Source organism: Sinocyclocheilus anshuiensis, unplaced genomic scaffold, assembly GCF_001515605.1.
Source record: "Sinocyclocheilus anshuiensis isolate Anshui unplaced genomic scaffold, SAMN03320099.WGS_v1.1 scaffold190, whole genome shotgun sequence".
NCBI lineage: Eukaryota > Metazoa > Chordata > Actinopteri > Cypriniformes > Cyprinidae > Sinocyclocheilus > Sinocyclocheilus anshuiensis.
In genome coordinates, this window is record NW_015547663.1 from 1321793 (window position 1) to 1344056 (window position 22264).

General features: G+C 35.8%; 1 protein-coding gene across 1 annotated transcript in view; it reads right to left on the reverse strand.

The window, feature by feature from the left end:
* Positions 1–18468, reverse strand: part of grin2cb (glutamate receptor, ionotropic, N-methyl D-aspartate 2Cb) — a 42307-nt gene extending 23839 nt beyond the window's left edge. The window contains exons 1-3 of the mRNA XM_016504811.1: positions 18207–18468; positions 9322–9760; positions 2660–3255 (exon numbers count right to left, since the gene is read on the reverse strand). Coding sequence (XP_016360297.1) covers positions 2660–3255; positions 9322–9744 — 1019 coding nt within the window. The 5' untranslated portion in view covers positions 9745–9760; positions 18207–18468. The remainder of the gene's footprint in view (positions 1–2659; positions 3256–9321; positions 9761–18206) is intronic.
* Positions 18469–22264: the final 3796 nt, after the last annotated feature.

Genomic DNA, 22264 nt, shown 5'->3' on the forward strand with positions numbered 1-22264 from the left:
GCTTTCTGTCCGTGTGCTTCGGATGTGTGCACTCAGCAAACCGTATATCAGAAGTTTAAACTCATATGGTTTAAAACGCATGATTTCAGCACGATAAACAAAATAATCAGAACCAAAACAGATGTTTTTAGCAGGTACAAGCTGTAATGGCGCAGCTCTATTCTGGAAAAGGGGGCGGGGAGCAGCAGCTCATTTGCATTTCCAGAAACAGACCCGAAAAACAGCGTGTTTCTGCTTCCACTCAAAATAGGCATTTTCAAAAGGATATAATAAATGATCTGTGGAGTATTTTGAGCGGAAACTTCACAGACACATTCTGGGGACACCAGAGACTTATATTACATATTGTAAAAAGGGGCATAATATGTCTCCTTTAAAGATTTCTTAACTGTCTTCTGACAGATGTTTCTTTTTATGCTATAGAGAGATGGGCAGACACCTGAACAGCACCGAAGCCTGAGAACATTCCGGATGGAGGACCCAGTCACTCATGTGTCTCTGATACGCTTGATCACAGAAAGCTCGGAGAGGCAACTGAAACACTATTTAATGAGGACGGTGACTCCCAGGTGAAAGGCAGATTTAACAAGGAAATCTGGAGAATCTCCCAGTCTCATTACAACAGAAGAAGACCACAAGAAAAAGTGCAAGAACGCAATGTTTTGTCTGGAAAGCTGTTTATGATGAAATCTCCAGAGGCAAACTAAGCTGTGAAAATTAAAAATGTCAGGATTTTGAGGATTTGCAAATTTGCCGCCCACTCTTTCCTGTTGAATTTGATGTGATCAACACGTTTGACAAAAAAATAGGGCAATGCTGGCCAAGGGAGGACTAAATATATGACAGCTTCATAAAACATTACTGGCAGTCAGAGTACTCCAGATATTCCAAAGGGATATCTATGATATACTTTTTTTTTCAGGACATGATGTTAACGATGATGTTAATGATAATTACACTTTCATAACTAGGTTTTTAAACACATTTAAGTATGATTTTAAAAACAGTATAATGTCAGATTAAACGTTTTACTCTAAAGTACATTTTAAATCATTATGTTTCAATAATCTATTGTCATGCTTTAAAGAAGTGCACTTCTTTAGACGTGTGGACATAACATTACATTTAAATTGAGTACTGTGAATTTTAAATGTACTAAACTGCAAAATGATCATTACAAATATATTTAACCCTTATGCTGTGCTGAAAATCCTTTACCTAATTTGGTGTTCCCAGTCAAAAATGATCTTGTAAATCTCTGATTATGCCACATTTTCACCAAATCTTTAATTTAATTATGTCAACTTTCTATTAGCACAGGTTTTGTATTTCTTTTTGTAATTGATTTCTGAGCTTATGCACCTCAGTTTTTAAATGAAAAAAGCATTATTTGTAAATACTTTTGCCAGTGTTCACTCAAAAACATAGGTGCATATGCTCAAGAGCAAAAAAGTAAATACAAAACCTGTGCTATTTTAAAGAAAACAATGGATAAAAATGGCATTTAAATGATAATTTTTTAGTTTTTGCTTGGACATGTTAAACGTATCTAATCAATTTGGGTAATACAATTTCATTTTCATTTTCAATTTCATTATTGACACTATTTTCCTAATTAATGCTGTTCAGTTGCTTTGACACAATCTGTATTGTTAAAAGCGCTATATAAATAAAGGTGACTTGACTTGACTTGACATTTTAATTTTGCAACTTATGTAAATGAAAAACATATTTTAATGCTTTATATTAAAACTAGTGTAGAAAATGGCAAATGTAAATTATATTATTGAATTTTCATTTTGCACTAAATGTTGCACATATGGTATGGGAAAATGTAAATTTAAATACAGAAATACATTGCCATTTTACATATTGCATTGTCATTTTACATATTACATTTCAAAATGAATTTTGCTACCTATATGCTTCCATAGTTTTTGACTGGGACCACCTCAAGTATAAGAAGGTGGGGGGAAAAATACCAAAAAATATATTTTTTTGGGGGTTTATCCTGTGTGAGCAGTAAGTTTGGTCACACTTTATTTTAAGATCCAATTCGCGTTATTAACAAACCATTACTACTACTTTTGTCTCAATAAACTCAAAATTTGTTGCTTAATAGTTAGTAAGGTAGTTGTTAAGTTTATGTATTGGGTAGGATTAGGGATGTAGAATATGGCCATGCAGAATATGTGCTTTATAAGTACGAATAAACAGCCAATATGTTAATAATAGGCTAATAAGCAACTAGTTATTAGTGAGAATTGGTCCCTATACTAAAGTGTTACCATAAGATTTAGTCCAATGCAATAACATTTGCATTTTCAGGAAAAAGCAAATCCACTCTGGGTCCAAATGACCAGAACACAACATTAAATATATTTTCAATAGAGAAAATATAAATTTAAACTTTAATACTTTTGCATTTAATTGCAATTAACATGCAATTAAGTGTCCAAAAGCATTCCATTCCATTTTCACTTAAGTATATTCTTTTCAAGAATATTTGAAGTACATTCTTTCTATAATAAGACTCTTTTTAAAACTAAGCAAACTAAAAACTATTAGCACTATTAACTTCATTTTTTTTTTAACTATTAGCAAACTAAAATTTACTTATAGGTTTTAATACCTTTACTTAGCAATCTAAAAGTCTTACCTGAAGAGAGAATTGTTGGCGTATGATTTGACAGGACTATTGCAGTCACTGTGACCCTCGGGAATGAATCCTCTGTTCTTATGAAAGCTGTGCACCCCTTTTACTATGACTGCGACTCCTTCCCGAACCCTCTGGCGCAGTGTTTTCCTCCAGCGGTCTGTGATAATACTGATGACGCCCACTGGGAAACTGTCAGGAGGGGACACTTCAGGGTTCCCCACAGCCAGACTGGGGATGACCCAGATATATCCGGGCCCTAGCAGCCCCACATCAGAGGCCATCCTGAACAAGTACTGTGCCTCCTCGTGGGAACAGTACACTAGATATACCTGCGAGTCCACCTGCTGTAGTAGTCTTCGTGTGCGGATGTCATTGGCCCCCACGGACATCTCAAAGCTCAGCACATCCTGTAGCTCCCACAGGAAGTAGCTGGTGTCTGTGAAGGAGCGGATGTAGTCCACGAAGGTCTCATAGCCGGGATACAAGCTGGTGATCACTACAAAGTTACCCCAGTTGTACTCCTCCATCACTTTGAAGATTGCATTTATCTGCTGCTCTATAGAAGCTCCCATCTGGAGAAAGGTAGAGCCTTCAGCCTGTAGAATCAAGACAGGAGATACATTCCATTCTGCATTTGTTGATGACATTGCTGAAGTTTTTTCTCATCACTCTTTAGGAAAGGGAAAGGAAAGGAAAGGACATGACGTGTAGCCAAGTATGGTGTCCCATACTTGGAATTTGTGCTCTGCATTTAACCCATCTAAGTGCACACACACACACAACAGTGAGTAGTGAGCTGTCAAACGATTAATCGTGATTAATCGCATCCAAAGCAAAAGTTTATGTTTACATAATATATGTGTTGTGTATATTTATTATGTATATATAAATAAACACACATACAGCATGTATTTTGTAAATATTTACATGTATTTAAATGTATATATTTATATTAATATAATTTATATCATACATAAATATATTTAGTATATAAACGCAACATATTTTTCTTAAATATATACATGCATGTATGTGTATTTATATATATACATAATAAATATACAAATACACATATATATTATGTAAACAAAAACTTTATTTTGGATGCGATTAATCGCGATTAATCGTTTTACAGCACTAATATGCACATATCTTTGAGCAAATACTGTCAATAGAAATTAAGGTGAAAATGACCCAGACTATTTATTTTAATCTCTGAGAGCAATTGAATCTGTTTGATGTAAAACTGAATCTATAAAATATAAAAAGAGCTGAATCTTATTATATTCATCATCCTCCACCATCTTCCATTGGATAATGTACAACCAGTTTAAAACAAACCTTATTTCAGATCATACATCATGCTCCAGTGTTGTTTGATCGTTTTACAGCACTAGAAAACATCCTGTCTTATCTGTTGGAAAGTTTGATTCCTTTCAGTGATTGATTTTGAAGTAAGTGATTTACTGCAATGATTCAGACATTCCAAAACTACAGAGAGAGGACTTTTTAAAATGATCAATTTTTAAACTGATTCAGTCAGTTTAGATTGATCATTTCAAGTCTTTGCCAGAACGTTTGAGACAGAGAAATACTGCTCTGACTGATTTAGAAATGAGATATTATTTATAATATTTAATTAATATAATTATAGTTACATATTTTAAAAATCTCATTAAATAAACTTAATGTAGTTAGCTACTTTAAATTATGGCTTTCTCACATCAATTTTAATGTAGCTACAAAAGCTACAGATTTAAAGTAGCTTCCACAACACTGCATTTCAAATATTGTTAAATAGCACTTAAATACATACAATATCTACTCCACGGTTCAAAAGTTTGGGGTCAGTATGTAATAAGATTTTTCTAATAGAAATGAATACAGTAAAACATTAAAGTGATCAAAAGTGACAGTAAAGAAAATTATAATGTTACCATACATTTCTGTTTCAAATAAATGCTAAATTAATTTCAAACTTTCTATCGATCAAGAATCCTGACAAAAATGTTTCTTGGTTTATTAAGCAGCACAACTTTTTTTAACACTGATAATATCAAATGTTTTTAGAGCACCAAATCATCATATTAGAATGATTTTTTAAGCATAATGTGTGACGTGTTTTTTTATTGTAATAATATCAAATGTTACTGTTTTTTTTTTTTATTATTAAATCAATGCAGCCTTGGTGAGCATAAAACTTTTTTCAAAACCATTTAAAAAAATTCTACCAACCATAAACTTTTGAAAGGAAAGTATGTTTTAAATTGCCAATGAATGAGCTTCTGATGGCAACCATAACTCACACAGCCCTATAATTTTCTGCATTTCAGTTTTACAGGTTGCTGAACACATACAGGGGATCCATAGCAACTCAATCATGGTACATGAGACTTTCTCATATCATTGAAATAACATGTATTACGGAGCAACATTAACCTTGAACGCGTTCCAAAGTATGAGATACGAGAATAGGATTTACTACACAAAGACAATTCACTAGACTATTGATCCTATCTGTACCACAGCCACGCGTAGCAGACTTGATTTATTGCCTGACTTTCAACCATTATTCCTCTTACTGTAAACCCATTGAATGGATTTACACTTGACACCTAATACTCGTTTATTCATGCAGCTGTTCAATATTATGCCGGTGTGATTTGCTCATTGAAAAAAATATGCACAACTATATTTGCATATACAAATGTGTGAATCATCACACTTAGTGTCATTATCAAGCCACAATTGTGCATGTAAAAAATAAAGTGATCTAAGTGCTGTTTTAATTTCACTTGCACATAGTTAACTTCAAATAGGCAAGTGTCCTAATGCCCTACACTGCCAACCGCATTTACTTCCACCGCACAGCATGAGATGACTCAAAGGTACCGGAGGAGGTGGTGTCCAATTAAGTTCCAAAGTGAGAAAAATGGGTGTGGAGGTCTGGGAGTGTCAGGAGCCGAGAGACATTCTCCCAAGACTCCTCCTGACTAGAGCTTTCCTCTTTCCTGACAGACTGATCTGGTGTCCTTCAAATAACTTCTGTGGTTAAAGTAGGTTACCTCTTGGAGAGAGAGAGGGCTTGTGAATGTCAGGTGCTCTGGGACTCACCGGTCCTCCTTCGCTGCCAGATTTCTTTCTTTAAGAACTTATACAATCACCCAGGCTCAGCTCTCCTGCGATTAGCACTCACGAGCCTTGACAAGACCATTTCGAAGTCATGCTGTAGTAGTAAAAACGTGTTTTATGTCTGAAAAAAAAAAAACTTGAACTCAAGCAGTAAAATGGCATGACCCCATGTTTGATTACATGTATGATGATTACATGTACACTTTGGGCATGACATTTGTCCCGTGAGCTTTTAGTTCACCCAAAAATGGTCAACATTTACTCATCCACAAGTCTTTCCAAAATTGTTTGACTTACTTCCAAGGCGGCAGTATTTTTTCTTCAAAATGCTGTTCTTGTTTTGTGTTCTACAGAATAAAGTAACTCAAACAGGTTTGGAGCGACATGATGGTGAGTAAATGATGACAATTTTCATTTTTGGGTCAAATCCTAAGAGAGAGAGAGATATCATTAAATGATATTAAAATATATAGAAATATTATTTAATGCTATTAAATTTCAGGTTATGTTCAGGCTGGAGCTGGCACTCACCGACAAGGGATCTCTGCCCTGAAAGGTGATATTTTAAGCTCACTTTATTTATTTGGAAGGCACTTGGTCATTGACACATGGTGCCTCATGCTACTGGGATCTCATGAGAAATCCCCTACCAGATGTTTGTGACCTCCAGTCCAATCCCTCATGCTAGAAAAAATAATCAGGAACAGCTTATTCAATTGCATGGGATTTACATGTGCAATATACATTGGTTTGTCTATAGAATGACCAGATTCGAATAAAGTAGAACAGGCTGTCGCATGTCCCTGACTCCGCCCACCACATGCCCATACAACAGCAACAGGAATTGTATAATCGCATCAAATTTATGTGATATGATATGCATGCATTTCTCAAATGAAATTAAATGCCTAATCCATAATCTGGAAGTGTGGTTGTTCAGAGTGCCATGAAATATGGCTCACAGCTTTATGCTACTATTTCTTTGTGGCAGCTTTTCTAATTTGATTGATATTAAAGTCAGAATTAATTAATTTTCTATTCTTTTTTTAGAGTTCTGTCCAAAATATGTGCAACTGGAAATGATAAATATGAAAGAAGCAACAGATTCAGTTTAGGTTTTTCCTCAGTGCTCTTTATTAAAAATAAGAACATGGTCACTGGGCTGTTCAAAAGATTTGGCAAATTATTCAGGATCTTTATATTTCACGCTCTATGGTTAAACTCTTTAAAAATTATACCAAGCCAGAATGCTTCATTTTAATCTAGTTCGTACACATTATCTGCCAAATGCATATTTTTGGCTTTCTGTTCCACTTCATACATCTTATCAACATTTTTCTGCACATCGTGCGAGTCTGAAAGGCATTTGAAAAATGACAGCTGGGCAGGAAGGAGTCCTCTACTCTCTAGCTGGTACTGAAGATACTCATCTGTCCCATTAAATCAAGGGCTATTGTGTTTCTCATTTAAAGATATACATCTTTTGCCAGTCTGCATGTGTAATGATTGTTTTACTGTCTAAAAAGCGCACTTTTCAGTGCATTGTGGATTTCAGAAATATCAGATGCTGCAAAATCCACACAGCGTGGACTAATAGTAAAAAAGCGACAACTATATGTGCCTTTAGTAATAATTGTTCAAATTAAATGATTAGTTAAGCCAAAAATTAACATTCTGTCATAATTTTCTCAACCTCATGTTGTTTCAAACCTGTATGGCTGTTTTCTACTGTTGGACTGCTGAGATGGAATAATGAAAGTCTCTCGAAAGCAAAAACAAAGACATTTATGTGATTGTTCAGATTGCTTTGTGTTTGTTTCTTTCCAATAATAGATAAGACTGAGTTTTTACTTCATTCACAGTTTAAGCTGCCACCAGACACTCAATAAATGTACACAAAACGCCCCCACTTCACACGTTGTATGTAAAATTACTGTCATGAAAAAGTCTTATACGCAGTTGTCTTAAAATGTGCATTTAACAGCTGCAATTTTATGTTATTCAGAAATTTCCACACCTCAGTAATCAGAGGAAAATGGGACACAACTGTTGGTTGCTGGTTATACATCATAACACCTTGGTTTTCACACCTCACAAAATCACTTTTCCACGCAGCTGTTCAATAACATATCATTGCAGGGGGCTTTCTGAAAAATACACGCACAAACCACATGCACATGATAACGGCTCTCGACGTCACAGCAGTTATTTTAGACTCGCTGTGTCTAATAAGAGCTCTGAGAACAGCGTTCCTGCAATGATTTCACAGATACCCATGATTAAATCTCGATTTGATATTTGAAATACATATATGATGTTTTTCTTTCATGCTTTGATGTATATATGGTTTGTGATTTAACTGATTTTGTTGTATTACCATAACTCTAATACATTTTTTTTGTTTATGTACATAGATGATTGGGTAATGTTTATGAACCTTAAGTGTTATTCTGGCACACACATTGAAAGTCATGCATGAAACACAAGCCAATTTCTGTTTAAATCATTTGTAAAATGTTTTGTATGCACAATTAACGCATTTGACTATATGTGACATTTATGAACAGAAAGGTTTGACAAATTATTTCCTGTGTAACAAACACATTTCGGTGTAAATCATTCAAATTTTGAGTGTAAACTGTCAGAATTTAATTCAATGTGACAATTCACATATAAAATATTCTGCAAATGATTTTCTGCATAAATAGTTTTTCTGCACATTTCGGTGTAAATCATTCAATTTTTGTAAAGTGTCAAAATTCAACAATTTATGTACAAAAACTTTTACATAGAAATGTGTTTTTACAAAGAAAATCATTTGAACAACTTTTCACAATTCACAATCACAATTTTCAGTCGCATTTAATTCAATGATCATTTTATGTGTGCTTTATATTTATGAACGTTTCGTGAATCATTTGTGCAGAAATTTGATCTGCGTGTTTCATGAATGTGACCCAATAAAACATTTTTCTGTATATGGTTAAATACAATAACAAAAAAATAAACCTTATTAAAACATATTTTTAGGTGATCCAAAGGTTCTCAACCTAGTTGCAAGGACAATCCTTTTGTAGTAACTTAAGTGTTGAATGCATTGTGATCTCAGGAAATTCCCATTACTTATTAAACCTTCTTCCTTTAACCCTCATGTGGTGTTCGGGTCCTTTTTGCTCTGAAAAAAAATTATTTTTCCCGAAAATACTAGTTAATGTTATCGCATTGGACTGAAATTTTGTGACTTTGTTCACAAAGGGTATAACTACTTCTAAAAAAAATTTTGATCATTTTCATACTTTTCTGGGGGATATTTTTCACCTTGTTACACCCGTGATGTTGCAGAGCAAAAAGGACCCAGCCTCAAACAAATGCTTATAAATCACTCATTATGCTATATTATCAACAAAGATTGGATTCAATCTTTTTGTCAACTTCTTGTCTTTCGTAAGTGTGATAGGGTTCTGAACACAACACAAGGGTTAAGCTGACAGATCCCTAAGATCTACCACAGCCACCTTTCAAACACTTACTTTATGTGGGATGACTACTGCAGAACCTCCACTGATGCCTACGATGGGGATGGACGTCTGAGAGGAGATAAAGTCTAAGATTTGTGCCACAGCTTCTGAGTCCACGTCATCTTCAAACACCACTCCGTGGAGGCTCTCTGCTGCCATAGTCTGACAGAGACGTGTGAGTAAAGCCCTGGGGTTGGTGTCATTCACTAGCACGGTGATGGGGTTCACTTCCAGGGGCATGTCTAGGAAGTTTTCTGGACTCAGTCGGCCCTTGATCTCACTGTGGTGGGCCAAACCACTGAAAACCACAGCCACGTTGACCGAAGGAGGGCCGAAGAATGGACGTCCCCGGCAGGGAGGCACTACATTGAGTAACAGATGAAAGAAGAGGAGGAGTTGAAGAGAGGGACCCCAAAACCCTTGAGGAGTGGCCATTTCAGCCTCCTAAAGCCTGAGGGAGAGAAAGAACAAACACATCATTTCAGAATTGTAACTTGTTTGTCAGATTGGAAAATGTCAGATATGTGCTCTCTCCAAGTAACTATAATTTACAGGTTTTTTACTGCTTCAAAGATTTTTTACTGCAAATTGGTCGGTTAAAACCATAAAGTGGTCCATAAAGTCTTGGGAAATTCATTTAGATTAATTTAACAATTGTTTAATTATTGCAGATTAGCACTGAGATGTGACTGAAATTTTAATGCTTTTTAATACAGTTTGTGAAAAACAGAATTTGTGTTAGTTTTGAACCTTCTATTAAAGGAATCCTGAAAAGAAAAGTGTCATGGTTTCTTCAAAAAATATAAAGCGGCACAAGTGTTTAACAAATCCAAATAAGCATGTTAGAATGATTTCTGAAGGATCATGTGACACTGAAGTTTAGCTTTGCATCACAGGAATAAATTATATGTTAAATGGGGAGCGTCTAATGCTATTTCATGCATTCAGAGTTATTTACACTGTTAAAGAGTTGGATTCTCATACTAAACATGGCCAGTTTCAAAAGTTTCAAAAACGATTTGGACATATGACAGAGTAATTCTGTGTCAAATACACTCCTTCTGGGTTCGTATAAGTTTCGGAAAGTTTTTTCAAGCATGGAAATCCTTGTATGGGCACTTCTCCCGGAAGAGCATGCGCACACGTCAACCAGAACGAGAGCAAGAGAGTATCTGTCTTTTATAAATATAATAAAACTAAACACTCTTTGGCAATAAGAAGGATGCAATACTACTCTATACTCAAAATTAATATAAGATTGGGTGAAACTGTGTGTGTTATGTCCCCTTTAAAATGTATTAAAACAGAAGACAGTTATTTTAAAATGTAAAAATATTTCACAATAGTACTACTTTTATTCTATTTTTTATCAAATAAATGCAGCCTTGAGCTTAAGAGACTGCTTTTATTAACATTATAAGCATTAAAAAACTCATCGGGCCCAAACTTTTGAACCGTAGGGTACATTTACATTACGTTAACATTTTTGTCAGGGGAGACTTGCAAATGAGCAACAAGCAGCAGTGATTATTTAGCAATACTGATTTCTGTCAGGACCACTATCGTCAAAGATGATTGACAATTAGCATACAGTTTGGATTGGCGGTATGGTTCTGTTCTGGGCAAGAACTCCTAGTGCATCCATGCAGCCTAGCATGGATGAGAGCAGGGAGAGCAGCGATAACTCTCCCAGGGTAAACAGAACATAACCAACATAAAAGTATTGCAAATATCAATAAGAGTTCAATAATTGTATGTACTCATTTTAGAATTAGTCTGATTCAAAGGAGAATCAGAAGGCTGAATCCTGACTGACAGAGGAGGAGTTGGGGATGGAGGAGGGTAATTAGCTATTGAGCAATGCGAAAACTGCTGATAATACTGAGGGACCTTACATAGGAAAGCTTGATTGCAAAGATACTATTTAAACTGAGCTGGATGTTGACATCACTGAATTCAATGATGAACTGTCTTTAACTGAAAAATTTGTGTTTACTATTGTCATTTTGCATTATTGACACTATTTTCCTAATTAATGCTGTTCAGTTGCTTTGACACAATCTGTATTGTTAAAAGCGCTATATAAATAAAGGTGACTTGACTTGACTTAGATAGGTGTCATATTCTTATAGGTGGATGGGGATCAGCTGAGAGTCAGCTGATGCGAGCTTGACTAACGTGACCTGCCAGAACTAACGCTACGCTTGATTTCTGTGTGTTCAGACGTGATGAGATGAAAATAGGACACAGCGTTGCATTGTTGTGAACAAGAGAGAAGCCTGAGTGACACAAATAAAAAGCAAAAATCTCTGTCTAGTTTTATTTATATACACACATATATAATATGCCTCAAGTGTCATCTACACAAACCTGCTCAAATTACACAAACAAAACAGTATTTTAACAGTTGTTAAAAAGGAAATTAATGCATAAACACAGTAACTACAAATAAACTGAGATGATTTTGATTAAATACAGCCCTACAGCCCTAATTTTTAAATAAAAATGTAATTTAATTTTAATTTACCTTACTGAAGACAACTGACAGACACACAATATGAAATTGTACATAAATAAATGTACAAATGTGCTTTAATGTATAGTAATCCAAACCATTCACGTGGTCTGAATGTCTATTTCTGTCACTTATAATCTCGGATTGCATGTGTTCTGGTCACAGTGTGCATGTGCCTTTGTGACACAACAGGCCATTAGCAGGCTGAGTGGGAGGTTTACAATTAATCCAGCAGGGATTCACATCTAAACTCAGCTCTCAACACTTCACAGGGGCCGGTCCCTGATCTCTCAACCCGCACATGGTGTGGGTCATCGAAAGCTCACCTTTGGTGACTGACGAATGCTTGTTTAATGATTCCAATTCACACCACTGCCAGTTTGTGAACCACGGATATCTATATAGTGCACAGGTCTACAGCATATGTTGCTTGTCTTGATCTTACAAGTGACCATATAGACCTTAAAGTCTATTCATTTCAAGGACAGGCTCCTTGGAGCGACCTCGGGTCAAGTGCATTACTGGTATCCATGGTGACAGAGCATGATAGTGATCTCAATAACTCTCCGGTTTCTGGGTCGCAGCTACTTGGAAATGAACCAGGAACCTTTGCACTGCCAGAGCTGAACTTTAACTATAAGGCTACCGCTACACTTCTAAGTGTGTTACAGTGCACACAAATAAAACTGGCTCGTAAAACAGAGCGAGGACTTTCTTTTCAACAGCAAACTAAATCAGAATCTGATGAGATGCACATGAATCAGAATCTTAAAGGTTAGGCCCATCCATCCATGCCAGCATCTTACGACTATGACACTGCAGCCTATTAAACTATCAGAGCTAGCTGTTGGACCATGGACTGTAATTACTATGCATGATAAATGCAACCGTCACATTGTGATGGCTATCATGTTCCTTAAAATGCTCCCATGAATACATCTAGCTTCTAATAAACCTAATTACAACATTTAGGATATATTATGGTAAGAATGCATGTGGATTTGCTCGTTCGCTCTGATGCTTTGTACTGCGTTGTCTTCCTATGGACTTCATTAGCAACGCTCCTCACCCAATGCGGGATCACAAAAACTTTCTGCACAAGTGGAAGACAGATGGTGAAGTACGAAAGAAGATATGCTTTCCAATTGCAAAAGCAACAAAACCAAGCAAAAGACTTGCCATGAGAAACCCAGAGAGTTAAAGCCGTCATGGTCTCTGTCCTCTCTCTGCCTGCTTTTTTTTTTAAACCCTCATTAAAAAGACACTGTTCAAACTCCACTCAATACTGGCAAAGCATCGATGAGCTGTAGCGTCTGCGTAGAATCATGCATGATCTTTGGGGTTTTATGGCTTAAGAGACCCTTTTAGCTTTTGACATTTGCATATAAATTACAGTCCTGGTCACAGACTTTACACTTATATGGGTGCTAAATGGCCAATGGTTCCCCCCCACTATCAAGGAGATGCTAAACAGTTTCACCACTCTCGTCTGACCATTGAATTTCAAACACATTCCAAAGAGACGTAGTCATAAATATTTCCCTTTTGAGCTGATTTATTACAAGCATATTTGTATGCTCGTAACTCAACAAAATCCTCACACTTAGCCGAGCAGTGGAGTTAACATAGCAACAGCTGGGCGAGTTTCTAGGGAACACGACAGAGAGGAGTGAAAAAAAGGAGCATCTTTCATTTAAAAAATATACATCTAGGGGTGTCTCTTCAACTAGGCACTTCTGGTCCTGTGGAGTGTCTTAAAACACACTTTGCACACTCTCATTGGCTTTGTCTAATAACTATGTCCAGCAGTGTCCATTTCCACCACAGTGTCTTTTCCAGCACATCTCAAACAGTGTATTGGGATTAACAGCAGTAGCATTCTGTGTTGTAAATAACATTTTAAACATAGAGTAAAATAGGCAAAACATAATACTTTTCCTGAATAATTACATTTTCACACTTAATTTCCCTAGTAAAAAAGTCATATATTTAAAATACATTTATTTCATGCTAAGTATAGTTCAATTCTATTGACATATTTACTGGCATATCGCTCAAGACTTAATGATATAAAAATTATAATTAAACTTTATTTGGAGTACTACATGTGCACAATGTATATATCTTAATGTCTTTTAATGTCACTATTGGTGCTGATTGTATGATCTTTGAATAATATCCGTCTTTAAATGCAAGATATTTAAAGTGTACCTGAAGTATACTTGCAATAGTTCCACTTTAGCACAATCAAATATACTTAGTATATCTTTAATTGGACCTCAGCACTACTTCTGCATAATTAAAGTGCTTTAAGCACAAAATTAGTTTTTCCAATTTAGCAGAATTTAAGTATAACAAAAGTACAATTGCAGGGTATTTTATTAAGTACATAAATATGTAAATGTATTTGTAGTAAACTTAGTATGAAATAAATTGTTTTCAAATATAACTGTTTTCAGTATATTTATTTTTCACTAGGGTTTACAAAATTACAGCTTGACTGGAAATGACGCACAATAAATATATTCTGTGTACAATTACCTCCATTTACCTTATTTTTTCATTGCTTTCATAACAAAAATGAAAAATGAAAAAACAATTTTCATTAAATGAAAACATTAACTGAAATAAAATAAAATAGGCAGTTTTTCTATATATATTTGTAATATTGAACTAAAGTTTGACTTGATGTACTAAAATAACTACAGTGCAAAATTGATAAAACTATATAGACACATAAAAAAAGGAACAATTTCAAAAGCCAAAAAATTACTAAACCTTTACAATTAAATTGAAATGGAAAATGTAAAAATAATTTTTTCAACTTACAAAATCAACTAATTCTAATAATAATACAAACTATAATACTATATATATCTCAAAATGATACTAAAATAACAATTTAATTTCAAGCATGCTCTTCACTAACACTTCTGTCCTCTTTGTAACAAAAGTACACAAACTTTGGGAAGACAAAAGGAAAAATACTAATTATAGGGGTAAAAATCACAAAAAAGTCGCAACTGGAACATTGATTTGTGTATAATACTAATAATTTTCATACAATAAATGTGGAAATAATTTATGATTAATTGACTTTTTTGTACTAATTCATATTTTTATAATGAATTTTAATTTTTTAAAGATACAAACAGAAAATCTAGGTCCCAGGTTAGGCATTTAGAAAGCAGCAAAAATAAATGATGAATGACTGCTGAAAAGTTTCCAAAACACTTTGCATGTGACCCTCATATAACAAAGAAAAACTTGAAAACTGTTAGTTTCATTAATAATGAACCCCTGGGACACAAGTGCCAATAGATGAAGAAACACCCCTATATTGGATGTCTTCAGAGTGTGTCTTCACTGGCCTACTGCACATGACACTGTGAACAGCAGTGAGACACCTGTAGCCTTGCTTTGATGACAGCAAATGGAACACACACACAGTCAGGCTGCTGCACGATAATATATTCACACTCCCATTTTCAGTCTGTTAGATCTGCTGTTGATGTGATCTTCTCATGTCCTTTTCAAGTCCTCAGATCTCTTTAAAAATGGACACTTTGATATGTGTTTGACCATAGATCTTATGGACAATCACATCACACAGCTAGAGCATGTGCTCTTATTTCAAACAAAACAATAAAAGAACGAAAATGAAAGGGTTCATCAATGTCAGGCAAAAAAACAGCTGCCATTCATTCTATTTTAAGCCATCATTGGACAGGATTGGTCTTCTATTTGAAGCACTTGAGTACATGTAAAAAAGTACTTGAGTACAATTTCATTTGTGAAATAGAGAGTATATTTCTCATGATAGTGATCATGTAGGTCTGTGATAACTGCACAGGGGTGTCTGTGTTACTGTAAGGTACTTCCCGGGATTCACAGCATTGCACATAAACACGATTCGTCGCAGAATTTAATCTGCACCTTCCATGAGATAATCGCAGATAGAAATATTTTCAAAGTAAAACACCAGCTGTGGGTGCCAGCTGTCCACGCGGTATCTGATAGGTGAAGCTGATTAAAGCACAATGGCTTTTAATACATTTTACATCTACAACTACAACCTTCACATCCGCCATTCAGACCATAAGATGAACTGCAATTTAAATAGTAGTTGGGCATATATGGGCATCAAAAATATTTGGTTGGACAAAAAAGCAGAAATAATAACAGTTACAGTAATATTTCCTTACAACAAAACATATCTGCTTAAAATATTCAGATAACTGAAGGAAAAAAATAATAATTCTGGTCTCATCTGGTAAAGCACAAGAATATAGGATTACGTCCCATTCGGCACAACTTCAAATGGTTGTAGATTGGGCTTCGCTCCAAATACAAACTAGACATTTGCTGAACTGGTCACATTTGTGGTTAGACTGACATCTGTGAGTAATATCAAAAATGACAATCAAAGAGCTGTACAACATACATGGACTGTCATACACATCATCCAGATGGTGTGTTATACTGGCACTGAATTAACATCTTGTGTGTTCTGTCGACGTATGTGATTCTGAGGTAAAATGCCGCCACAAATGGGAGTGTTAGCAAGTTTAAAGCTGAATTACATTTGGAGTTACACTCTCGCAACTATTTATAGCAACAATCCCAAACACATTCTCACTTGAGTGATGTTAACTCACACAAAGCTAATTCATAGTCTCAACATGGCTTTCGAAGAGCGATCTGTCTGCTTTCTGTAATGTGGGACACGAGCCACTTGCTATTGTATTGGTCTTCAATCACACAGGAGAAGAGGGGGATCATGGTAAGTTTTCTTTTTAAGCTTTGGCCACAAATGTTACAAAAGAATTCCAACTGTCCAGATGTTACCAGCTGCTTTAACCACTGTGAGCAACCACAGCTCAAACACAAGCACACAAAAACATTATGAGGTATTTTGAAAGAAGCAGTGAAGTTGCCAGCCCAAAACTCAAAATTGTCACATATAAAGCTAATTATAATCTACACCGAAACTGCATATATTACTTGTTTACAGTGACAACTCAAGGTCCGTGTGGCCGTACAGCGAGATCACATCCTTATTTAGTATTCCACACAAACCCACCGCATGCTGTATACATTTTTAACAGTGATCCAAGGTGAAAGTGCTCAGAATGTCATGGTCAGAGCCCACATTAGTGTTCCCCAAATCTGCATGTATCGCATATCAGCTGGCTTTTCCAAACTTCTGTGATCTCACCAGTTCAGCCATAATCATACAGGTTTCAGCGAGTCTGCTATAAAACGAAAACAGATTATGACATTGAAATACAGACGGCAGTATCACCATTGCCAGCATTTGTAACTGTGTGGCGGCGCAGACAGAATCGGATGTTAATAGTAATGTATTAGTCACACTCCAAACAGTTGTGACTGGACATTAACAGATGAGCTTTTCAGCAACAATCAACTGTTCTGTCTTATGAATGCTAAGAGGGGCCGGACTGTCTGTAATAAATAAATCAAAATTACATGTTAGACCTTTCGAGTAGGCTCTCGCTTTCTCTTGAGACAAAACCACACACCAACAACAGCATATCTATAACAGGATTATCGCAAACGACACTTGAGTGATAAATGACTCAAGATGTTTATGAATGTATCTATCACTTCTAATCTATTTAGAAGCATTATTATGACAAACTGAAATGTTTGAATAAATAAATACGGACATACTGCATATACATCAATGGTAAACCTCATTTTGTCTATCACACTCACACAGGACTTTACAGGACATCATATTCCATTTGTGAGGAAAATTAATCATAAGGAAAACATCAAGACCGCAAGAAAATCAATTTCCCTTCTTTGACCTTGGCTAATCTCCTGTCTCCAATATGTATATACATCTATAATACTCAAGCACGATTACAGAGTTAAAAAACCTTTGCTAGTATCTTACTACAAATTTAAAGAATTTAGGATCAAAAACAGGTGTTTTTAACCCCATTTTTCATGACTGACCCAGTTTGCCTCTTTTTTTCTGTTGTAATTGTGTGTAAATAAGTCAAGCGTCACTGACATAGAATGTGAGCTGATATATGCACACCTCTGACATTCCCAATGCCAAAAAAGTCCCAGTGGAGGTATGTGTTTCAGAAAGCATTCAGGTCTCCAGAATCCCATTCACTCTGCCGGTTACGCTTTCGAGGACTGTTTCTGCACTCCGCGAGCGAGCAGCCACGAGAAAGAGCGGCGCTCCACCTGTTAACTACGGGAGCTTTAGCCTCGCAGGCATTCCCCCCGCCACACACACAAGATCCAGAGATGGAAAGCCGCTCTCCGTGGACACATGCACAAAGGTCGAGTGAAGCTGTATGGTTGCTGTCAACAGCAGATTGAATGAAAAGGACTTTCTTACCTGTGCCGGCTGGATGCATCCAAGCCCGACCCCAAGCTGTACATTCTTCAGCTGTGCGTCTCCGCCTCCTCTCGTTTCCTCTTCTCGCCTTTGCTTCCTCTCACCTCCTTTTGGCCTTTTCTATCGTTCGCACTGTCTCTCTCTCCTTCTCTCAACACTTGTGTGAGTCTACTTGTGTGGCAGCTAAAGACCCTGCTGTGGTGATGGCATTTCTCTCCCTCTCGCTCTCTCTCGCTCTTCCTGGCACAGAGGGTCAAACTGAAGATGGTGTCAGTGACACGGTGAGGAAAATGATGGAAGGAATTAGTGAGAAACAGAGAGACAAGTGTCCAAAAAAAGAGGAGAAACAGCTGTTAGCAGCTTGTGACGCCGACGAGAGACAGCTGGAGAGTTGCAGTTGTGATCTCTGACTGAGAAAAGGTGCGAGAGCAGGTGGGGAGCCGCGTGGCAGTGACTCCCTGTGCTTGCGGAATGGCGTGCGAATGCGCGAGTTGGTGTCTTACTCTATAAATCTTGAATAAATCTCACGTGGGTCTTGTTTACCTATGCCTGAAGTTGTGATATGCCTGTAGCACGTAAACCAGAAGCTGAGAAAGTATGTTTGAAAGTGTGCGTCAGTCAAAAAAGAGAGTTTTTGGCATGGACTAACCCTTCATCTTCAATCAAATCGCTCATCCGTAGCCTCCGCCCTCTCCATCACGACCAACCTAGTCCCCCAACCTTGGGGAATAATCATGATGAAATGAGAAGGATGCTGGGAAGAGAGTACAGCTGATTAAAATAGATTCGAATGAAAGACTGGAGCTGTGTATCTGACCTTTTCCATCTCTGGAGTTGTAGTTTGCTGATTTTGAGGAGGAAGTCCATGAAGATGCTTCTCAGTTAGTCGAAATGTGTTGCTTATTTCAGAATCTTTTATATCCGCAGGTGTCGCGTTTCGATTTAGTCCGGATTCTGAAAAGTTTGGAGTTCTTGTAGTGTTGGCTGAGAAGAGCATGAAAGCAATCCAGAATAAATACATACATAAATACAAATTCACAAATGATGTTTGTCCAGTTTGTAGAGCAGATGTGCTGAGTGTCTCATCTGTTTGATGTGATCTGCCTTCTGCTCTCCAGACCACAGAACAACAAGCTTCTGATACCTAATCATGATGCTGTACAGATTTATCCTGCCTCCCCCCTCCTCATTCTCTCATGATTTTATTCTCCCTCTCTCTCTCTCCATCCTGAGTCCCTTTTCACCATGTCTGATTTTCACTTCCCTGTCCTGTCCTGTTTGTTCTCTCTACCTCTATTACTCCTGCTTCTGTCTGTCTTTCCCACCGTCTTTGTCATTATCCTCCTGCTGCAATTTAAATGCTCTTTCTTTTCAAGCCTCCCTGCTTTCCGGTCATTCTGAGATGAGCAGGTCCGACAGACAAGTTCCCTTGTCCTGTTGATTCTCTCTCTCTGTCTCTGACACTTCTAGACACTTCAACCTTGCTTGTCCTTCAGGTCTGAGGTTATTATGAATGCAGTTTTGTCCTTTTTTGTCAGGCAGCTATTACGAAATCAATCCCTGTCCTCTACATAAACGTTTGTTTTTCATATCATTTGTTTTAATACGAAGCAAATGACATTTTCTATCCCCTAATCCTAAACCTACCTTTACACAAACCTTTCTAGATTTTTATAGAGGCATTATTTATTTGTTTATCAAGCTGTTTTTTTCATGGGGAAAACATATATATATATATATATATATTGGTTGCTAGGCTGATGTTAAGGGGTTCTGGGTGGTTGCTGTGGTGTTCTGGATGGTTTCTAGTGATCTGATGTGATCTATATGTATATATATATTACATTAAAGCATACAATAAAACTTACAATAAATATTACAAAAAAATACAATAAAATCTTTCATTTATCAATTTAATGCATTATTGCTGAAGAAAAGTATTAATTTCTTAAAAAGAAAACTTACCCCAACGTTTGTGTATATATATATATATATATATATATATATATATATATGTGTGTAATATTTATTGTCAGTTTTATTCTATGCTTTAATGTATATATATATATATACACATATATATTATATGTATATATATATATTAAAATATATGCTGTTCTTTTGAACATTCCATTAATTTAAAAATCCTTAAAAATATATTGCAGTTTTCACAAAAATATTAGGCAGCACGGCTGTTTTTAACATTGATAATATAAGAAACATTTCTTAAGCACTAAATCAACATATTTAAAACAATAATAAATAAAATTAAATTTAAAGAACCATGTGACATTGAAGACAGGAGTAATGGCTGCTGAAAATTCAGCTTCTCCATCACATGAATAAATTACATTTTAAAACATATAAAAAAAAAAAAAACTATTTTTATATTGTAATAATATTTCACAATATTTTGGTTTTTACTGTATTTTTAAATGAATTAAAATGCCGCTTTGGAGAGCATAAGAGATGTTTTTAAAAGAAAAAAAAATCGTACTGACCCCGAACTTAATAAACATACATACACATACTTTAAAAATAAATTAAAATGTAAGTATGTGCATATTTATTAGACGCTTTTACCCAAAGTGATTTACAAAAGCCTAACAGATGAAGAATAAAACATAAGCGATTCTCCATTAGGAGAAAAGACTGTTCAGAGAACACAAGAACAAAGATGAAAGTGAGAAACAGTTAAATAATATCTTTTTTCCTGTCTTTCTTAAGAGTTAGTTAAGTATATTAAAAAGATTCAATCAAGTGGTCACGGAAGAAACACCTTAAGCAGCAAGGAACAGAAAAGGTTCACTCTGAATCAGTTAAAAGATGAAAGTGGAAAGTTAATTTTAAGATTTGATTTGGTTTAATTTCATTAGTAAAAAAAAAATCTAGTCGAGTTTTGTTCACCTGACACTGCAAATTAAACTTTCCACCTGTAAGGAGACAGAATGATTCCATGTCTCATCCATACTGTAACCCATAATTCAAGATAAAAACATTCTGGTTTTCCCATTCATGAGAGCATTAAATGGCAGAACCCATGGTGTTTCAGCTGAAGTAGACTATTAATAATATACGTGTTAAATCAGTGCTATAAACCACACACAGCTTTTTGTTCTTTGATTGCTGACATATTTTAAGCATGATGTCTTTTGCACCTGAACAGCATGCGCAAAACTAAATATATACTACACTATTTAAAAAAAAAAGATCAGCCGGGATGCTGTCATGTAACACAAATGTTTTTTTCACCCTGAGTTAATTTTCTTCCCTCCTTTTTTTTGTCCCAGCTTTAAAGATCTGCTGTCTCCTCTCATTTTCCGTCTGCTCAAAAGGAACTCTCTAAATTGTCTAAATCGCTTTGTGCACATGGCAGCTTTTAAGAAACTAAAAATACCATGGTGCTATTTTAGAGCAGGCCAGGTGATGAGGCATACTGACAGGAGGAGAAACCAGTGTGACTCTTCAAACATGTTCTAGCCGAACTGCGCAAACTTTTTGTGCATTTTGACACACTGAAAGCCACTTACAACGCATGATGACCTGTCTTTAAGGCAAGGCAAGTTTATTTATATAGCACATTTCGTACACAATGGTAATTCAAAGTGCTTTACATAAAAGAAAGTAAAATAATCATAAAAAAAATAATCACAAAAATAAAACAAGGAATTTAAAAACTTGAAAATGATTTAAAAATTGATTTAAAATGAATTTAAGACAGTTAAAAATAGAAAATGCTTATACATAAAATACAGTGCAGTCAGTTCGGAATGCATAAAATACAGTGCAATCAGTTCGGACATTGCACAGTGCTCATTCAATAAATGCACAACTAAACAGATGAGTTTTGAGTCTAGATTTAAATGTGACTAATGTTTTAGCACATCTGATCTCTTCTGGAAGCTGGTTCCAACTGCTGGCGGCAAAATAGCTAAAAGCGGATTCCCCTTGTTTTGTGTGAACCCTTGGTATTTCTAACTGACTCGATCCTAATGATCTGAGTGGTCTGTTAGGTTTATATTCAGTGAACATATCTGCTATGTATTTAGGTCCTAGGC